At 46.7% G+C, this 17447-nt stretch overlaps 3 protein-coding genes across 3 annotated transcripts in view; 2 read left to right on the forward strand and 1 right to left on the reverse strand.

The window, feature by feature from the left end:
- LOC143037362 (uncharacterized) overlaps positions 1-1699 on the reverse strand; it is a 12044-nt gene extending 10345 nt beyond the window's left edge. Inside the window, exons 1-2 of the mRNA XM_076205500.1 lie at positions 1691-1699; positions 1-25 (exon numbers count right to left, since the gene is read on the reverse strand). The exon at positions 1-25 is cut by the window's left edge and continues 110 nt beyond it. Coding sequence (XP_076061615.1) covers positions 1-25; positions 1691-1699 — 34 coding nt within the window. The remainder of the gene's footprint in view (positions 26-1690) is intronic.
- A 2816-nt stretch (positions 1700-4515) lies between these two features.
- LOC143037363 (uncharacterized) lies at positions 4516-9064 on the forward strand. Its single transcript, XM_076205501.1, has 4 exons — positions 4516-4780; positions 4953-5422; positions 6460-6773; positions 7015-9064. The coding sequence occupies exons 1-4, from the start codon at positions 4516-4518 to the stop codon at positions 9062-9064; spliced, it is 3099 nt and encodes a 1032-aa protein (XP_076061616.1).
- Positions 9065-12515: 3451 nt separating this feature from the next.
- On the forward strand, positions 12516-13598 carry LOC143037364 (cyclin-dependent kinase 5-like). The gene has a single exon (XM_076205502.1). It carries the CDS (start codon positions 12516-12518, stop codon positions 13596-13598), a length of 1083 nt encoding a protein of 360 aa, XP_076061617.1.
- Positions 13599-17447: the final 3849 nt, after the last annotated feature.

Genomic DNA, 17447 nt, shown 5'->3' on the forward strand with positions numbered 1-17447 from the left:
GAAGCGATCCCACTTGGAAGATCGTCTGGAACAAAAAGAACGAGTGAGAGACGTCATCCGCAAGTGATATTTCCACAAATCAATTAAAGAAGTGGATAAGTGAGATAATGAATAAAGGGATTATTTTTCAACGCTTTTAGTAGCCATATTTCCTAATGGGACTTCTTCATTCGGTTGATTTCATCTTTTCATCCTCAGAATCTTTCTCATTTTTCCTTGAACTCCAGTTCCACCCTTTTCTGATCTTCTACCAAACTTTCACTTAGGTTTTGTACCTCTTCAAGGTTCTCTCCCAATAAATACACATCATCTAGATATGGCAGCTTTCCAACTATGCAGTTACTAAGCCAAGCACCCCCTTTCTTTGCTCGCATCCTCTGATAACCCTTACTAAAATTAGGTCAAGAACTGCAGGCGATAAAACGCGCTCTTGTCCCAGACCGCTAATCACTCTAAAACGGGGGTTCTCAGACTTGCTTGGCTCATGCACCTCTTTCACCATTTGTCAGAATGTCATTCCCCACTCCTTTCCAAGATTGTCAGTTTCAAAAGGTGCATTCTAAATAATATGCAGATATTATCGCACGGCGTAACACTTCTACTAATCCTAATATTAACTTGGGTCAGCACAGGTATAATTCCAGCCCAGATGACAGGCCAGATAGGCCAAAACCTATAATTGCTTTCCTCACCTCGTAAACTTACTGTGGTCACAATTCACCCCCAGAAAACACAAAATTCCCCCTGGGGGTGAATTTCACCCCTAGTGAGAACCCCTGATCTAAAACATATAAAATATTTTATCACCGTCACTGTACACTTACTATCTACTTAGTATACTTTAATTAACTTTATCAATGTTCTAGGAACTAAAAATGTTACATAATTTTTCACACTGAGCCTCGGTGTGGGTTATCACATGTTTGTTTGTAGTCTACAAATAAATGGGAGTGGTTTATCATATGCGCAATGATTCTCCATCATCATTAACTGTGAAAATATGGTTCATCGTTGTTCTTGCATTCTTGAAACGACACTGGATCTCTCCCAGTTTAATTTCTACTTAGTGGATTAATCGACTGTATAGTATTTTCGTAAATACTTTGTAGAAAATGGATAGTTAGCTTATTCTTCTATATATTTTTTGTATTTCTATCATTTTTATGACTTGAGATAATAATGGTTTTTTCTTCGTTCTTTTAGCATATTTTCTTTTTCCCAAATAAGTCTTGATGTGTCTCTTTCTCCTGTTTTTCAAACTTCTCCGTGGCATTTCTTTTTATGTCAGTCTGTGTTGAAATATACGCGTACGCATATGCACATGCGAGCGAGCGCACGCACATACACATGCCTACACGCACACACATACAGACACGCGCGCGCGTACACACACACACACACACACACGCAGCAATGACATCAAAGCACGAACCCCATGCCACAAAAAAGTAAATAAAACGACAAAAAAAGAATCACTGGACGCATCACATAAAGACGACAATTGTTCACAACGTTTCATTTCGCTCACGGGGGAGTCGTCAGGTCATTTGAAGGAGCTCTTCCGGTAGAAACGTTGCACCGCGCATCTAAAAGACCAATTCGGCGTTTTCTGCGACACAGGGCACCTGAAGTGTTATCAGAAACAGGCAAAGGTCCCACAGAGGAGACAGAGAGGAACGGCCCTACTTACGTGGAACATGTTGGCCAAGGTCTAAATATACAGGTCAGACCGTTTACATTCTATGCGCAGCTTCTGACGTCATTTGGCTGAGTCCATTTTCTCTTTGTGATACACTGAAGAAAACTATGAAACGCCAAGGAAGACAGGAACTATAATATATTATATTATATATATATATATATATATATATATATTATATATTATATATATATATATATATATATTATATATCATATATATTATATATTCATATATATAGACAGGAACTATAATATTTTATATATATTTTATATAATATTTGTCAGAATATAACTAATTGCGTGGAGCAGTGCGAGCGAAGGCAACGTCATTTTTGAACGACGGACCAGCTTCAACTGACAGCTATAGGACCCGCTAACCCCACTTTGAGCAGCCAGGTGACGTTCACGGGCCCGCTGCGCCAACTCCCTCGAAATTCGGTCGGAAGTGGTTAGACCTTATATTCTTAGATCTTGATGTTGGCGACGGACGGACGGTCTGTCTCCAGGACGACTCTAACAGCACATGTAAAAACATCATTAGCTCCCTTTTCGCAAGTGTGTGTGTGTGTGTGTGTGTGTGTGTGTGTTTCACCATGCCCTTGGATCACGTGTTGGACTCGTGATCGACAGTTATTTCCCTCCCGGAAGAGAGCTCAGTGCTCATATATGACCGATCTATGGGTAATGTTGTGACCTTACACGAACACACACCCCAACTCCCCGCCCACGAGAGTTGGAGTAACGACCCGCAGCGCAACGATACTGAACTTTTTTCAGCCCTGGCCGGGATTCGAACCCAGACCGCCGTAGTGTGTGTGTGTGTGTGTGTGTGTGTGTGTGTGTGTGTGTGTGTGTGTGTGTGTGTGTGTGTGTGTGTGTGTGTGTGTGTGTGTGTGTGTGTGTGTGTGTGTGTGTGTGTGTGTGCGCGCGCCTCGGCGAGGAACGGTAGCAATAAACCGCAAGAATAAGAAGAACCAACTTCGCCAACCACTTATTTGATTATTGGAATAAGTTTCCCGGTGGGTCGTGACGGGAGAGTTCAGTTCGATTCTTTTCATTTCATGTTTCCTCCATTTCCTCGCTTGCTCACATCGTTATTCTCCACCTGACCTCAATGTCTCTAGTTGGCATTGTAGCTCAACTTACACGGAACATGACAAGTGTTCACTCAGTGCTGGGTCCAGCTTTAATTATGGACAAATACGTACTTATCTATTGTAAGACGGTTACCCAGGTGTGTGTGTGTGTATGGGGCACAACCATTATACCAGATATGGATGTTCATAGCGATATTTGATGAGACCTACTGTGGATAGTTATGTACCTCCCTTTGATAGGCAACCCAATAAATCGGTCTTCCGGGAATTCTCTCGTTAGGTTGCTGCACCAATAGTTTGTGAGGAGAATTGTCCAAAGCCTTCTCCATATCCAGATATACACAATCCAGCCAACTTTTTTTTTTCAGTTCTGTGGATTATTAATTGTTCTTGTGGCCAGACTTTTTTATTCATTGGGTAACGGGCCCGCCGACGACGGAAAACCCGAAATTAGAAAAATTAAAAATCGGCGAAATTCCTCTTTTATCACTCCGCCGATCTGCCGACCAGTGCTAGTATAACATACACACATACATACATATACCAAAGGCTTTTCCTCCTTACAAGTGTCACGTATCCTGATGTCACGTGTTTTCTTTCTTGGTAGTGGTGGTCACAAGTAGTCGACCAGCACACATTTTTCACCCCCCCCCCCTCCCCCCCCTTTCTACCCCCCCCCCCTTTCTATCCCCCAGCTGTGGACCATAGTTGACACACCCAGTTCGTTAACAATGGTCAAAGCAGCGGCGGTTTATTGTGATTCCCTTGCTCTCAGGTCAAGTAGCCGTGGCCGTTAGCATTCGGGGCGTCATTATTGCCAAGTTGTGTTCTTTTATTATTTTATTGTGGTTATATTCATTTCTCTGTAGTTTACAATGTTTAATTCATATTGTAACCAGATTTCTTGCAACTGGTCTTTTTGAATCTCAGATACCATTTGTCAAGACGTAAGCTGCGTCGTACTGATGTATTGGTAATTTTATTTAAATGATATTCGTATGGCAACAGTTATCAATCACCGGCCGACTGGCTGAACATGTGCTTCGCGCAATGTCGAGTTGCCGTTTAATTAACCAGATTTCTTGCAACTGGTCTTTTTGAATCTCAGATACCATTTGTCAAGACGTACGCTGCGTCGTACTGATGTATTGGTAATTTTATTTAAATGATATTCGTATGGCAACAGTTATCAATCACCGGCCGACTGGCTGAACATGTGCTTCGCGCAATGTCGAGTTGCCGTTTAATTATCATTGTCCTTTTTCTTTCTTTGTGATTAGTATTAAGGTTTTCATTTTGTTGCGTGCATAATATTCTTGTGTGTGTAATTTTAAGTTTATGTAACTGGGTTAGGCTTGTTAGCTACCAGTTGAAGTGGGACAGGAAAGCACTTACTATTGACCTTTCGGCCTCTGGCTCCAGTGACCATCAGGTCAATTGGAGAGCCTATATTAAGAGGGTCAACCCGTACAGCAAACTCACACCCACCCCCGCAAACCCCCGCAGTAACCACTATCAATCGGGGGGGGGGGGGGCACTCCCCCACCGGACACACGGAACGAACTTCCCCCTCCGAAGAGATAGCAGGGCCACCCCAAGTCATCCCTGCCACTGGGACCGAGGGCCGAAAAAAGGTTAAAGCAAAGAAACGGAAGTCCAAGACTGCCAAGCCCAAAGATCGGGGGACAGGTTCACCTAGCATCCCCCCCCCCCCATCATGGACGAGGACGACGGCACCCCCATGGATGATGTCGACAGCATTCCCGAGGAAGAGAATGACAGCGCGATCTCATCTGAGCTCGCCTCACCAACCCCGCCCACCACCCAAGATGCACCATCCGCAGCCAGCACCATCACAAACCTGAAGGCTACTGTCGAGTCCCTACAAAGGGACCTAGCCCGCTCCAGCCCCCAAGCAGCCAAACTCCTGGATGGGATCTTCGTGATCCTCAGCTCAATTATCGAAATCACCAAAAATGGCTGTGCTTAAAATCTTACAGTGGAATTGCAGGGCGATCAACACCGCCCGGGACCTCCTAGTGCAGCACCTGGCGGGGAGCTCCTATCAGGTACTGGCACTACAATCTCTCCACACCCAACCCTACAAATTACCAATCCTGCCAGGGTTTCACTTCCCTCCTTTCTCCGTGACAGACGACACCGGCAAGGTGCGCACCGCCACATACGTCTCCAAAGGACTGGCTGCCCGCCCCGGGTCGTTTCCGGGCCCTCCCTTGGAAGAGGGCTATGGGGGGGTAACCTCCGTCACCGTACAAGGCGACCGATCGATACACATCCTAAACTACTACAATCCAGTTACGACGTGCCATTTCGAGTGGCTGGGTGCCCTCCCTGATGACTGGATTGTGGTGGGCGACTTTAATCGGCGGGACGCCCTCTGGGAAGACGGATACCCCCACTCCTCCCCGGAAATAACCTCCCAACTGGACACAGCCGACGTTGTCCTCCTTAATGATGGTGGACCCACTAGGATGCCTGACAACCCGAATTATAGTACCTCCGTCATAGACCTCTCCTTCGTGTCCCCCAACATCGCGGGAATCACCGAATGGGCGGTCCTGGACGACCCATTATCCTCCGACCACCTCCCCATCACTATCACCGTATCCCTCACCCCCACAATCTCCCCTCCACCTTCCCATGAAAAATTCAACCTGGGAAAAGCGGACTGGATTACCAAGCCCGTCTAGTCGACGCCCACTTCACACCCGACCTCACCCGCCCGGTAGAGGTGTAACGTAATATTAGATATTACGTCATATGTGTAATTATGTTATAGAATTGTGTTCCTTTGTATTACATAACTATGTTCATATTTCTTGTCTATGTATGTATTGTAACAATGTTAAGCAGTAACGCCCGTCCACTATATGTAATCTTGCCTACGTGCGGAGAGAGGTGCGCACTCTTGTAGAACAAACAGACAAGCGATATCCTGAATAGTTCGGAGCGCACAGATTTGACAGTTACTAAATAAATAGATTGTTCAAGCGAGTCGAGGGTCCTAAAACTACCCATGTTGACGTGTGTTAACTTACCCTCCTCCCCCCCCTTTCACTCACTCGCACACTCACCCGGAAGTATTCCGCTTCCGGTCCAATGGTACTGTATATAAGCGGTTGAAATCGCTCACTCGTCGTCATTTCTCGCATATCTTATCTCTTGATAAAAACTGGAAGTTTAGACTCATGAGACGATTGGTGTGAAGTGATCACCCTTTTTGCCTACATTACGTGTCTGATATACATTGCATTACTTTACTTATATTTGTACTTATTACTTATTTTGATGCATGTTCCTGATCTCTTTGTACTTAGATAGTACCATATTGTATACGTATCTTGTGTTTCTTATTTGAACGATAATTTCCATATTCTTATAATCATGTAACGGTCCCATTGACCCTACTGCCCATTCTCTTTTGTGTTGATTGCCTGTAAATATTTTCCATTAATAATTTCGTTTACTAGTTTTATCGCTAGTTTAATATTCCTTTCCTGGAATCTTCTTTGTTACCTTTACTTCTAGTCTTACGAATTATCTAGGCCCTGACCAGATAGTTCAGTCCTACAGTGGCTTCTAGAAGTGAGCTGGTTCTTAAGCACATATCCGTTATACGTAACGTATCTTCACATACCAGCCGCCCGTAACAGAGGAATTAAACTCCCTCCTCACCGACACTGTGCTCGCGGCGGCCCGGGCGGCTATTCCTGTGACTGCCACCAGCCAGGGAAGGCGTGGCCATCTCTGGTGGACGGACGAGTGCAAGGAAGCTGTCGAACGAAAGAAACTGGCCTACCAACGATACATGAGAGAAGGCTCGGAGGCTGCCTATACTGCAATGAAACAGACCAAAGCTACGTGTAAGAAGACCATAGCCAAGGCTAAATTAAATCATTGGAAGAACACCAAGGAGGATACACTAGATCTCCGGAAGCGTGGAAGAGGTTCAAAGTGATAAAGAGCCAATACAACCCCCCCGACGGCGACCTCAAGACCCCAGACGGAAGGGTGCTGCGCACGGCCAAGGATAAGGCGGCAAGCTTCCTGAATCACTTTGCAAGCGCGAGCTCCTCTACCAGCCTTCAAGCTGACAAGCGAAATTTCAGGGCGGCCCAAGAAGACCAAATGGACCTCTCCCCCCCAAAGGGGAGGACACAAACCTCACTCTCTTCGAGCTGAGGTGGGCCCTTAGGGTCACAAAAGCCACCAAGAAGTCCCCAGGGGCGAACCAAATCACGTACCCTCTACTGCGGCACCTTACCCACTCCTACCAAGGAGCCCTACTGGCGATCTACAACAAATGCTGGAGGGAAGGGGTGGTGCCAACGGCATGGAAACATGCAATTGTGGTCCCCATCCCCAAGGTGGGCAAGAAGAGGAACCTAGTGGAAAACTACAGGCCCGTGGCCCTTACCTTCCACGTAGGAAAGGTCTACGAGAGGATTGTCCTAAACCGCCTTAGCCACCATGTGGAAGCAAACGGTCTCCTCCCGAAGCTTCAACCAGGTTTTAGGAAGGGGAGAAGTGTCATCGATCACGTCGTGAAACTCTCCGAGCACATCCGGAGAGCCCAAAGGCAAAGAGGAGTCCTTCACACGTGCTTCCTGGACATTTCAAAGGCCTTCGATTCCGTTTGGCACGCCAAACTCCTCTGGAAACTGAAATCCATTGGGGTCTCCCCAGCAATATTTGGTTTTACGAAGTCATTCCTCTCTGACAGAACCATAGCAGTTCGGTGGAGAGGGACGCCTAGCCCACAAGCCAAAATCGACATGGGGGTCCCCCAAGGCTCCGTCGTTGCCCCCCTCCTCTTCACTTTGCTACTAGCGGGAGTGGGGAAGGGGGTACGAAGCGACACAGTCGTCACAGCCTACGCGGATGACATAGCCCTCTGGAGGAAGTCGAAGCACCGACGGCCACAACAGAGCTCGGCGAACCACCAGGCGGAAGTAAAGACATTCCAAAAACAGGTGGACGTAGTCGTGAACCACCTCTCAAATCTTGGCTTTACCCTCTCTGCGACCAAGACGATATACATGCCCGTCCACGGCATAGGCCTAAACCGAAGACAGTACCCGGAGTGGAACCAAGTCACGGTCTGCGGCATGGCTGTAAAACCCTCAGCCTCCGTCCGCTACCTCGGGGTCATCTTCCAATGCGACGGACGATGGAACAAACACCTGCAACAAGTCTGCCTCAGTGCCCGACGGGCCCTCAATCTCATCAGGGCCATCCGTCGGGAGAAATGGGGCCAACGCAGGGAAACTCTGATTCCTATCATACAAAACCTAGTGCGCTCCCGCCTCCTCTTCGGCGCCCCTGCCCTCCACGACCTCCCCAAGACGGCTGTGGAAAAAATGGCACGGGTGGAGTGCCACGCGCTCCGCCTGGGGCTAGGCCTATCACAGGGTGTACCTCAAGCCCAAGTGTACAATGAAGCCGGCCTCCTACCACTGTGGCACCGCCTAAAGAGGGACGCATGTACCTATCTCTTCAGCTCCGCGAGAGTACCAAACTCCACCGACGAGGAGATGTATGAGACATGGAACTCAGCCTCCACCCCCGTACCCATCCATGGCCTTCCCGTCTCAGTGAGGGAACTCTGCAAGACGGCCAAAATACAACCTGGCGAGCGCCGTCAAATAGCCCAATGCCAAGTAGACCCTTTCCCCCCGTGGGCCCTTACTCCCCCTGAGGTAGAGCTAGACCTCCCAGGACTTAGCCGCCGAGACGACCCCCACATGCTAGCAGCATGTGCAAGGGAGATGATTACTGTAAAGTACCCCCATGATTTTCTGGCATACACGGACGGATCGGTACTAAGCGACGGCCGCACAGGAGCAGGTATCTACTTGCAGGACACCAAGGAAACCTTCTCTTTGAAGCTCCCCCCCCCCACCACCATCCTCACGGCCGAGCTCATTGCCATCCGTGAGGCAATGCGAAAAATGATCACCCTACCTCATCCGCCTAAGCAAGCAACGGTTTTCTCGGACTCGAAATCCAGTCTGGCACCATCCAAAATGCAAGCTGCCCGTCACGGTCCATTTCCGGCCACTACGCACAACCCTCGGCAACCACACCACGGCTCTCGACCGCCTCAGGGCAGACGACTCACCCAATGCTCACCTCCTTGCCCTCGCGGCCATACTTGCCTACTCCTCCCCAGTTCGAGGACTGATATAAGCACCCACCCACACCCACTCACGCATCTGCCTACATACAACTCAGGTTGTATGTAGGCAGATGTGTTACACGCAAATTACACTCCCCGATAACAACACTCATTCTCATCAACCCACTCAGAAACTAAAAGCCAGTCCCTAAATCGGCTAGCTCCGCTGGGACTTAATACAAAACACATACATACACATACCCACATCAAACCCACTACCACTCCCACCCATTCCATCCCTAACACATTCCACTCCCCTCCACCATCTTCCCTCCCTCTTATCTTGGCACCTCCTGGATGACGGGTCATCCCTGCATCTCGCCCACTGCCCTGGTTCAGAAGCAGTGTCGCAAGACACACAGCATCCACAGCAAGGCCGTTTCATTAAATCGGCGACCCCCCCCCCCCTCTCCGTCCCCTCATGGTGATAGTAATGAGTAAAATGAGTTGCTCGGACAGTAAGGATAAGTGAGTCATCGATGGCTATTGGGAATCAATCTTAGATCCAAAACATCCACTTCCATAAAATGTTATACTAAATAAGGAGACGTGTGAAGAAATGGGACATTATAAGAAAGAATAAACTTCAAATATAAAACTTCGACGGAGACAAAAGAAATTAAAGTGAGACAATTAAAACTTTAAAGTGAGTATTGGGGGACAAGGTATGGAGGATGAGGTTGATGGGAGAGGCTCCATGGATGAGGTTGATGGGGGAGAATCGAGATTGAGATAAGATGGAAGAGTAACAGGAAGACAAGGCGAGGCGATGTGACATAAAGTGGTCTACCTGCAGTAGGACAAAGGAGGAAGGGAATAGGGAGAAGAAAGGGGAGAGGGGTAGATCGATAAAAGGAGGAAGAGGAGAGAAGATATAGATGACAAAGGGGAAGAAGAGGTAATAGGAAAAGAAAGATAAGAGGAAGAGAAGGAGAAGAAGGAGGAGGAGGAGGACAAAAAAGAGGAAGAGGTAATAGGAGAAGGAATATAAGAAAAAGGAAGATAAGGAGAAGAAGGAGGAGGAGGAGGTGGAGGGGAGGTGGAAGAGAAGGAGGTGGAGAACTTGGAGGTGGGGGGAGTAGAAATGCTGCAGCTTATGAAGGAAGAGAAGAAGTAAAAAGAATGAGAGAGAAGAGGAAGATGAAGAGTTGGAGAATTTGGAGATGGAGGAGGTGGAGGAGGTAGAAAAGTTGGAGTAGTTGGAGAAGGATGAAGACGATGACGAAGGCAAAAATAAAATGGGCAAGGAGGCTTGCAAGAGGAAGAGTAGAAAGGGAAGGAATAGAAGAAAGAAGACAAAGTAAAGGAATAAGTAGAAGAAGAACAAAAGAATGAAGAACGGGAGGAACAAAAAGAAAATGAAGAAGGTAAGGGAAAGGACAAAAAGAAATGCAGAGGGAGAGAAGCAATAAGAAGAGAGAGGACAAAAAATAGAAAATGAAGATGAGGAAATGTAGGGAAAAGAGGATGAAAATGAGAAAGGCGAGGAGGAAAAAAAGAAAAGGAGGAGAAGGAAAGAAGAAAGCAGGTTCTGGAGGTACGAGATTGAGGATATAAGGAGAGCGATACTCGAGGTGAAGTAGATACCTTCAGGCAATTCTAGCAAGTAATTATTATACATTTGACGCACTTACGTCTTTGTAAACCACGCTCTGCCATCTAGTAGAGACTAGAACCTTGCTGTGTGTGTCCGTCTTCTTGCTCTCGTTTGTACTCTTTCTTTCTCTCTCTCTATGGCGGAGCCAACTGGGACTCCGCAGATCAAGTGGACAATCAGCATCATAGCGTCTGTGACGTAGACAGACTTGGGACTGAAGGTTATAGAATCACGGGGATATTTGATGCGAATTTAATGCAGATCTGGTCCATCGTGCAGGATGGATCCAAGGGGATTTCGATAGTACGTTGGAATTGATGAAAAACTGTAAAAAGTACTATAATTACTATAGGCTAAAAGCTACACAAGATAAAGGTATTACAAAGGATGCACTAGAATACTCTAAACCTCAAATACAAAGAGTTTTAAGACTCACAGAGTTGGCTAGGCGTGGGGTGTGTACATCTTTCTAGATCGGACCAAGACTGGCGCCTAGAGGTGACGTGACATCACACCACAGCAACCGGTTCTTACACACCTTCTTAAGTCTAATTCTTTAAGTGCACATTGCACAAATAATGAGATGTTATCTTGCAGCACAGCTTGCAGACAACTTACAACGGTAGTATTTTTAAGCAGACGAAGCTTCTGCTCGCAACATACTTAAATTAAAGCATTACAAAAAACAACAATGAAAACCCCTTCCGAGGGGAAACAAGCTCAAACAGAAAAAATGTAAACATTGGGAATACACGGATATATAAAAAAGCCCCGCTACCTCTCGTAACGGCACACTCCCTTTCTCTCTCTCTAATGCACACACACGAATGAAATTCTCATAGAGGCATACATACACACAGGCATGCACGCAAATACACACACACATATACACACGCACACACACACACACACACACACACACACACACACACACACACATATATATATATATATATATATATATATATATATATACACATGCACACACACACACACACACACACACACACACACACACACACACACACACACACACACACACACACACACTACCAAACAAGAATATGACGAAGGTAATGAATAAAGGGATGATGTTGAGAAAGAAAAAGAAGAAGATAATTCATAAGAAGATGGAGAATAGAAGAAATATTGGTATAAAGATGAAAAATTAATGTTCATGCAATATAAGGACATAAAAAAGCGTAAAGAGAGAGACGAAGTTATGAAGTTGAGTGGCAAAAGTGGAGGGAAAGTGTGACGAAGATGGAGTGATGATAGAGGAAGGAAAGAGGAGAAGGTGAGGGGACAGATGGGCAGATCTAATCAGGTGTGAGTGGAGAGTTGTATTAACAAAATGTAAATACTAAAGAAGTTGTGGAACGTTTATATACACTATACACTTTTGTATTTTTTGTATTATATATATATATATATATATATATATATATATATGTGTGTGTGTGTGTGTGTGTGTGTGTGTGTGTGTGTGTGTGTGTGTGTGTGTGTGTGTGTGTGTGTGTGTGTGTGTGTGTGTGTGTGTGTCTGTGTGTGTGTGTGTACGCGGGAAAGTGCAACACTACATAATATTTCATACTTAGATTTACGTGTAAGGGTATTTATGTGCTTTCGATGTTAATAAAAATCCAGGTAAGATATAAGTAAGGAGAACTTTAATTTTTTATTGTATTTTGACCAGTCATTTTCGTTACGATGTGACTCAGGTTACAAGAGGTCTGGTGTCTAATGTAAAGGAATTGACCCATTAAAAAAAAAAATCCTAGATGGGTCTGAGTGTCAACGTAGCCATTGCTCCATACCAAACGAAGAATTACTGACGTCCTCATTCGGACTCAGTGTCTTCGTAGCCAATACTCCATACCAAACGAAGAATTACTAACGTCATCATTTGGACTCAAAGAAAATGGCACAACCACAAGAACCCAACGAGCTCAAACAACTCCTCGAAACCCAAGAAGACATCACCACCTCCAGCCTGAAGCGCAGCCGGTCACCCGAAGTCCAAGAAGGAACAGACGCCTCTCCAGCACCTAAGAAACTCCGCAAGTGTCCCACAGAAGATGAGGACAACAACGACCAAGTCTTCTTCAAGGAGGGCTTCAAATGCCTTCACAAACTTGGAGAAGGAACCTACGGAAGCGTCTTTAAACTTATCGAGAACACAACCGATCAAGTTTTCGCTTACAAAATTTCTAGAATTACTGATGAATTTGATCAGCTTACAGTCCATAAGGAGATCAAAGCTTTGAAAACTCTGAAAGGCCACAAGAATATTGTCCTGTTTTTGGAATCGGATCACAGTGACAATGAAGTTGGTCTTCTTCTTGAGTTTGTTGATCACAACTTGAGAGAAATTCTTACCGTTCAGAACGAGAAGGGAAGCGTTATGTTGGCAGAGTGGATGAAATCGCTCATTCAGGATCTTCTTACTGGTCTTGCGTTCATCCACTCCAACGATCTAATCCACTTCGATCTGAAGCCTTGCAACCTACTGGTTTGTAGCAAGGGTACTCTTAAAATTGCAGATTTCGGTCTTACAGAACTTCGGGAGGATCGTCCCTTCGAGTTCGAGAAAACGACAGAATCGTACAGACCTCCCGAATGCTACCAGAGGCCTGAGCTTATGGACACAAGCGTCGACATGTGGTCGGCAGGAGTTATTGTTTTGGAGCTGGTGACCGGGGAGGTGGTGGTGTCGAAGAGCCAAGGATGGCATCGAGCGGGACTTCTGGCCACCCTCTACGGATGCAAAGGCAACTTCAACCGTCTATCCGAGGTCTTGGGCCACAAAGACTCACCCCCGCCAAAACTCAGCAGCAACTTCAAAGATCGGGCCTCAGCGTCCCTTACTTCGCTCGTAAAGCGGCTTCTTCGTTGTAACCCCGAAGAACGTCTCTCGGCAGAAGCTGCCCTCGGCCACAAATACTTCCAGGAAAGTCCTTCTGGATCTCTTCCTGACGTGGCAAGTCTTCTCTCAAAAAAGTAAGCAGAGAGCCGAAATATTTGTTAACTTTTTCTTACAATCGTCGAGTTCAATCGTTAATACTAAATATAAAATATAAAATACTAAATATCAAATACTAAATATCATACACCAATATAAACAAAACAATATTCAAAATTGGAACACATCTTTACCTCTCTAAGGTATTCATTTTTAAGATTTTGGGATTTTTCCCTCAGCTGAATAAAATTACCTAACGACAATGAAAATAAACTACAACTCCAGTATGATATCTAATCGGACTAAGCCACCATGATGGTACTAAGGACACATGTATATATGTAAATACATTTATATATATATTATATATATATATATATATATATGTATATATATATATATATATATATTTATATGTATATACATATATATACATGTATACATATAAACACACACACACACACACACACACACACATATATGTATATATATATGTCTATATATATATATATATATATATATATATATATATATATATATATATATATTTTATATATTATAACATATATATATATATATATGATATATATATATATATATATATATATATATTGTGTGTGCGTGTGTGCGTCTGTGTGTATGTGCGTGCGTGCGCGTGTGTGTGCGTGTCACCAGACGAATGGTATAAACATTTCAAGTAAACATTCCCTACTACAGATTGGTATCCACCTGTTTATTCAAATCCAAAACATTTATTTTTTTCTTTCATGGCGCGCTTGCGGTTCCATTTTTCATTTTTTTTTTTTTTATATTATTATTTTTTTTGTTTTTTTGTTTTTTACTTTAGTCCAACGGGGTGCCACTCTTCTGGTGTCAGTACATTGCACTGTTTCCTCTGGAAGAACTATCAACGTCTCAGCCTTCGCCCTTCCATGTGGGGAGCCAGGACCCCCACTAAGTTGCTGGACATAGAAGGGGAGGAAAGGGTAAAGGTGTTGGCTTACAGGGAAGTGGAAGACGAGGAGGATGTGGAAAAGGAGGAGGACGGGGAGAAGGAGGTGGAGGAGGAAAAATAAGGTAAAGGAGGAGGAGGAGGAGGAGAAGGAGGAAGACGAGGAGAAGGAGGTGGAGGAATAAAAATAAGGAAAAAGAGGAGGATGGGGAGAAGGAGGAAGAGGAGAAGGAGGTGGAGGAGGAAAAATAAGGTGAAGGAAGAGAAAGGGGAGGAATAGGAGGGTGAGAAGGAATAGAAGGAGGACGAGGAGGAGGGGGGAAGGAGGAGGGGGGAAGGAGGAGGGGGGGAGGAGGAGGGGGGAAGGAGGAGGGGGGAAGGAGGAGGACGGGGAGAAGGAGGTGGAGGAGGAAAAATAAGGTGAAGGAGGAGGAGTAGGAGGGTGAGACGGAATAGGAGGAAGACGAGGAGGATGGGGAGAAGGAGGTGGAGGAGGAAATATAAGGTAAAGGAGGAGGGAGAGGAGGAAGCCTTTACTGACATGAAGAGGACTAAAGCGGAATGCAAACGGACCATCGCCAGGGCAAAACTAAACTTCTGGAGGAACAGCGGGGACGACAAAGAAGACCTCACTGCAGCCTGGAAGAAGTTCAAGATTATGAAGATGCGCTACAACCCTCCAAGTAGAGACCTTACTGCCCCCGACGGAGAATTACTACGTACGCCGGAGCAGAAAGCTGAGGGATTCCTCCGCCATTTCGCTGACGCAAGCTCGACGGACAACCTCCCCGAGGATCAACGACGTGCTCGCCAAGAAGAAGCCCGCATGGACCTCTCCCCCCCACCAGGATCGGACGCAGACTTCACCCTTCAGGAGCTGCGATGGGCGTTGAGGGCAACCAAGGCTACCAAAAAGTCCCCAGGTGCTGACAGGGTCACATACCCACTTCTGCAGCACCTTCCTGCCCTCATGCAAAAGACCCTCCTTTCCCTCTTTAACAAGTGCTGGAAGGAGGGAATAGTTCCTGAAGCTTGGAAACACGCCATTGTGGTGCCTATCCCCAAGGCTGGCAAGCATAGTGGGAAGATCGTCAACCATAGACCAGTTGCCCTAACCTCCCATATTGGCAAGGTATACGAGAGATTGGTGCTAAATCGCCTAAAGGATTTCGTCGACTCCAGAGGGGCACTTCCAAAACACCAGGCTGGGTTCAGGAAAGGGAGGAGTGTCACAGACCACGTCGTGCGGCTATCTGAGCATATCCGCAGGGCCCAGAGGCAAAAAAGGGTACTGCATACGTGCTTCCTCGACATCGCCAAGGCCTTTGACACCGTCTGGCACGCCAAGCTTTTGAGTAAGCTGAAATCACTCGGGGTCTCCCCAGCCATATACAAATTCGCCTGCTCCTTTCTCTCTGGCCGTTCCATCTCGGTAAGGAGAGAAGGGGCTCTCAGTACTAAGGCAGCCATCGACATGGGGGTCCCCCAAGGTTCAGTTGTAGCCCCCCTCCTTTTCACGTCGCTCATTGCAGATGTGGGGAAAGGGGTGAGAGGGGACACGATCGTCACTGCCTATGCTGACGACATAGCACTATGGAGGAAAACAAGGCACCGGCGACCAAAGAGGGACTCAACTCAGCACAGAGCCGAACTTCGTCACTTCCAGAGCCAGATCGATCTGGTAGTAACCCAACTTACAAGCCTGGGTTTCTCGCTCTCGGCAGCCAAGACAACCTATATGCCTGTCCACCAGATAGGATTCAACAGTGGCACATACCCGGAATGGAACCACATCAAGATCTGTGGAACACCTGTAAGACCTGCGAAGTCCGTCCGGTACCTAGGGGTTACATTCCAGAGAGATGGCAGGTGGTCTCAACACATCCAGCAAGTTACACTCAATGCACGACGGGCCCTCAACCTTGTCAGAGCCATCCGACACGAACCCTGGGGCCAACACCGCAAAACTCTTGTCCCCATCGTTCAGAGTCTAGTGCGGTCAAGGCTCCTCTTTGGGGCGGCAGTGCTGCATGACCTGTCAAGGGATGCAGTGCACAAGATGACCCAAATTGAGTGTCAAGCACTCCGAGTGGGACTCGGTCTCCCGAGGTCGGTCCCTCACGAGCAGGTGTACAGTGAAGCTGGCATCCTGCCACTATGGCGCCGTATCAAAAGGGACGCCTGCCGATACCTCTTCAGTGCAGCCAGAGTACCGAACTCGACTGACGAGGAACTTTCCGAGGGATGGGTCGCGGCCCCACCGACGGAACCCGTATGCGGTCTTCCTATCTCCGTCAAGGATATCTGCCTCCAAGCTGGACTACAACCTGGTGATCGCCGCTTAGTGGCCCAAAATCAGCAAGACCCCTTTCCTCCCTGGACCTATTCACCACCTGAAGTAAGGACCGAAGTCTATGGACTAGGCCGCCAGGCAAACCACCATCTGTTGCTCGAAAGCACCAAGAAATTCCTAGCAGAACATTATGCTGGGGATTTTCTAGTATATACGGATGGCTCTGTACTTGAAGACGGTCGCACAGGAGCTGGCTTCTATCTACAGTCCACTAGAGAGACTTTCTCCATAAGGCTTCCCCCCACCACCATCCTCACGGCCGAACTTGTTGCCATCCGGGAGGCTCTGATCAAAATCATCGCCCTTCCTCAGAAGCCACCACGTGTCACGATCCTGTCGGACTCCCGTTCGAGCCTGACTGTCTTGCAGGGCGCCCACTGTACTACAAGACCCGACGTCTTAAATGACATACTGCGTCTCTCGGCAGAGGCGGCCCAAATGGGCGTATGCCTCCAGTACCAGTGGGTCCCCTCTCCTGTGGGACTCCAGGGCAACGAAAGGGCTGACAGAGCTGCCCGCCAGGGAGCGCTAGCTCCCGAGGAAGAAGCTATACCCATACAGCTCACGGCAAGTGATATGTATCGGA

This window comes from Oratosquilla oratoria, chromosome 22 (genome assembly GCF_046742065.1).
Source record: "Oratosquilla oratoria isolate Oo_2021 chromosome 22, ASM4674206v1, whole genome shotgun sequence".
NCBI lineage: Eukaryota > Metazoa > Arthropoda > Malacostraca > Stomatopoda > Squillidae > Oratosquilla > Oratosquilla oratoria.